The sequence below is a fragment of the Nestor notabilis genome, unplaced genomic scaffold, assembly GCF_000696875.1.
Source record: "Nestor notabilis isolate BGI_N333 unplaced genomic scaffold, ASM69687v1 scaffold4868, whole genome shotgun sequence".
Classification (NCBI taxonomy): domain Eukaryota; kingdom Metazoa; phylum Chordata; class Aves; order Psittaciformes; family Psittacidae; genus Nestor; species Nestor notabilis.
In genome coordinates, this window is record NW_009938589.1 from 45221 (window position 1) to 47399 (window position 2179).

Consider the following 2179-nt stretch of genomic DNA (forward strand, 5'->3'; position numbering starts at 1 on the left):
TATGGCTACCCATCCTGACAAAACCAAGCTGGAGTGGATGAATAATGGCTACAGCGGCGTTAGCAACTCCTCTGTTGCAAACCACGGCATCCTTACGAGCTATCAGGAGCTGGTGGAAGACCGCTTCAGGAAGCCTCATGCTTTTGCAGTTCCTGGCCAGTCATACCAGTCCCAGCCCCGCCACCACGATACTCACTTTGGCCGCGTGACTCCTGTTTCACCCGTGCAGCACCAGGCAGCTCCTGTCAGCAGCACCACCAAGCAAGAGGGCTTTGCTGTTCCTGCTCCTTTGGACAACAAAGGAACCGGTTCCTCTCTCAACAACAGTCTGAGATGCCGGAGCGTGAGCCCTGCTGTCCATCGCCAGCGGAACCTCAGTGGGAGCACCGTTTACCCTGTTTCAAATATACCACGCTCTAACCTGACACCTTTTGGAAGTCCAGTGACTCCTGAAGTCCACAATGTATTTGCTAACATCCATGCAGACACCAGTGCCAATAACATAGCGCAAAGAAGCCAGTCAGTCCCGTTGACTGTGATGATGCAGACGGCCTTCCCGTCTCTTCAGAAACAAACAAACACTAAAAAAATAACCAATGTGTTGTTAAACAAACTTGATTCTGATAGTGATGATGCAGTGAGAGGTTTGGGAATGAACAACATGCCCTCAAATTACACAGCCAGGATGAATCTCACTCAGATTTTAGAGACGTCCGCCGCTTTCCCTAGTGCCAACCCGCAAAACATGATCAATTCCAGCACTTCGGTTTATGAATTCCAAACACCAAATTACCTCACAAAAAACAGCAGCACCGATCAGATCAGTTTTTCTTCTGGAGAAAACCAAGCACAATCAGACATCGGAGAGCAGCAGTTAGATTTTAGCAGCGCTGTAAAAGACATTTTAGGGGAGGACAGTCTGCCAACAAACCAGCAGCTGGTGAATCAGGTGGCATCAGATCTCAATAACGTTGCATCTGTCTTTTCCAGCGACATCAGGTTGTCTTCCGAGCTCTCAGGCAGCATTAACGATCTGAATACTTTAGACACAAATCTACTGTTTGATCCAGGTCGTCAGCAGGGACAAGACGATGATGCTACACTGGAGGAATTAAAAAACGACCCCTTGTTTCAACAAATCTGCAATGAATCCATTAACTCGATGACTGCATCAGGATTTGAGTGGATGGAGAGCAAGGATCATCCTGCTGTTGAAATGTTGGGTTAATCTTGTTTTATAATATGTATGTAGCACACTGTATCTAAGAGACAGACGTATTGTATTTGTCTTAATGGAAGTGCCTCCCGCAGCAGAAACACTTGCTATGTATTGTGGCATTTTTAAACAAGTTTGCTGTACCTGTTGCTCATTCTTCAGCAGGGAAAAGGCAGTCTTACCAGTTTTAAACCAACCGCTGAAGGTGATGGGCTGTCAAGGAGCCAGTGTTAAGATTTCAATTTCATAGTGTTTCCCATTCAACATTTCTTACTGTAGCAAATAAAGAAGTGGTTGATAGCCAGCCAGCAGTGGCAGCTGTGGTCGAGGCTTTGGGAAGGTTGGAAGTCAGTAGGCTTGCCAGGCTTTGCATTGCTTCTTACTTCTTAGTGGATGATCCTTACTGACCGTCGTTGTTCAGGTTTGAAATGCAGCGTGCCTGCAGATGGGTAGGTGCAGGGGGTGGGTACAAGTGAGCCAGGTCACTGACATGCAGGTGCCTGATCATTGTGTCTTGAGCACTGCTCAGTGGTGAACTGTGGGCAATCTCTGTAGCACTGGTGCCACTGGCGTCACTAGTAAGACACAGAGATAGGAAAAACTAACGGGAACGATCAAGGAAAAAGAAAGATGCACTAAATTTTTTATTTAAGAGAAATAAATCTATGTAGTTATCTTATCCATTAGTATTCATGACATACTTGATATTTTAGTTCTCACTTCAGTGTTTTTATATTAGGTAAAATTCATGAGAAAAGATTTTGAGCACTGAGATTTAATCTAGGCATAACACCCTATTTTAAAGTGATAGGTACTGTTTAATTATTTCTCAATGCTAGAGAAGGAACGTGATACTTTCCCTCCGTTTTTAAGAAAGAAGAGCTGCTGGAGCTCACTAAACTACTATTTTTAAAGATAAGTTTGTTAAGTTTGCTCTTTCCTAACCTAGTGGAGGCTGTAGGG

At 44.7% G+C, this 2179-nt stretch overlaps 1 protein-coding gene across 1 annotated transcript in view; it reads left to right on the forward strand.

Annotated features, from left to right (window-relative positions):
* RFX7 (regulatory factor X, 7) overlaps positions 1 to 1665 on the forward strand; it is a 24796-nt gene extending 23131 nt beyond the window's left edge. Inside the window, exon 9 of the mRNA XM_010019404.1 lies at positions 2 to 1665. Within this exon, the coding sequence (XP_010017706.1) occupies positions 2 to 1228 (1227 nt within the window). The 3' untranslated portion in view covers positions 1229 to 1665. The remainder of the gene's footprint in view (position 1) is intronic.
* The last annotated feature ends 514 nt before the right edge of the window (positions 1666 to 2179 follow it).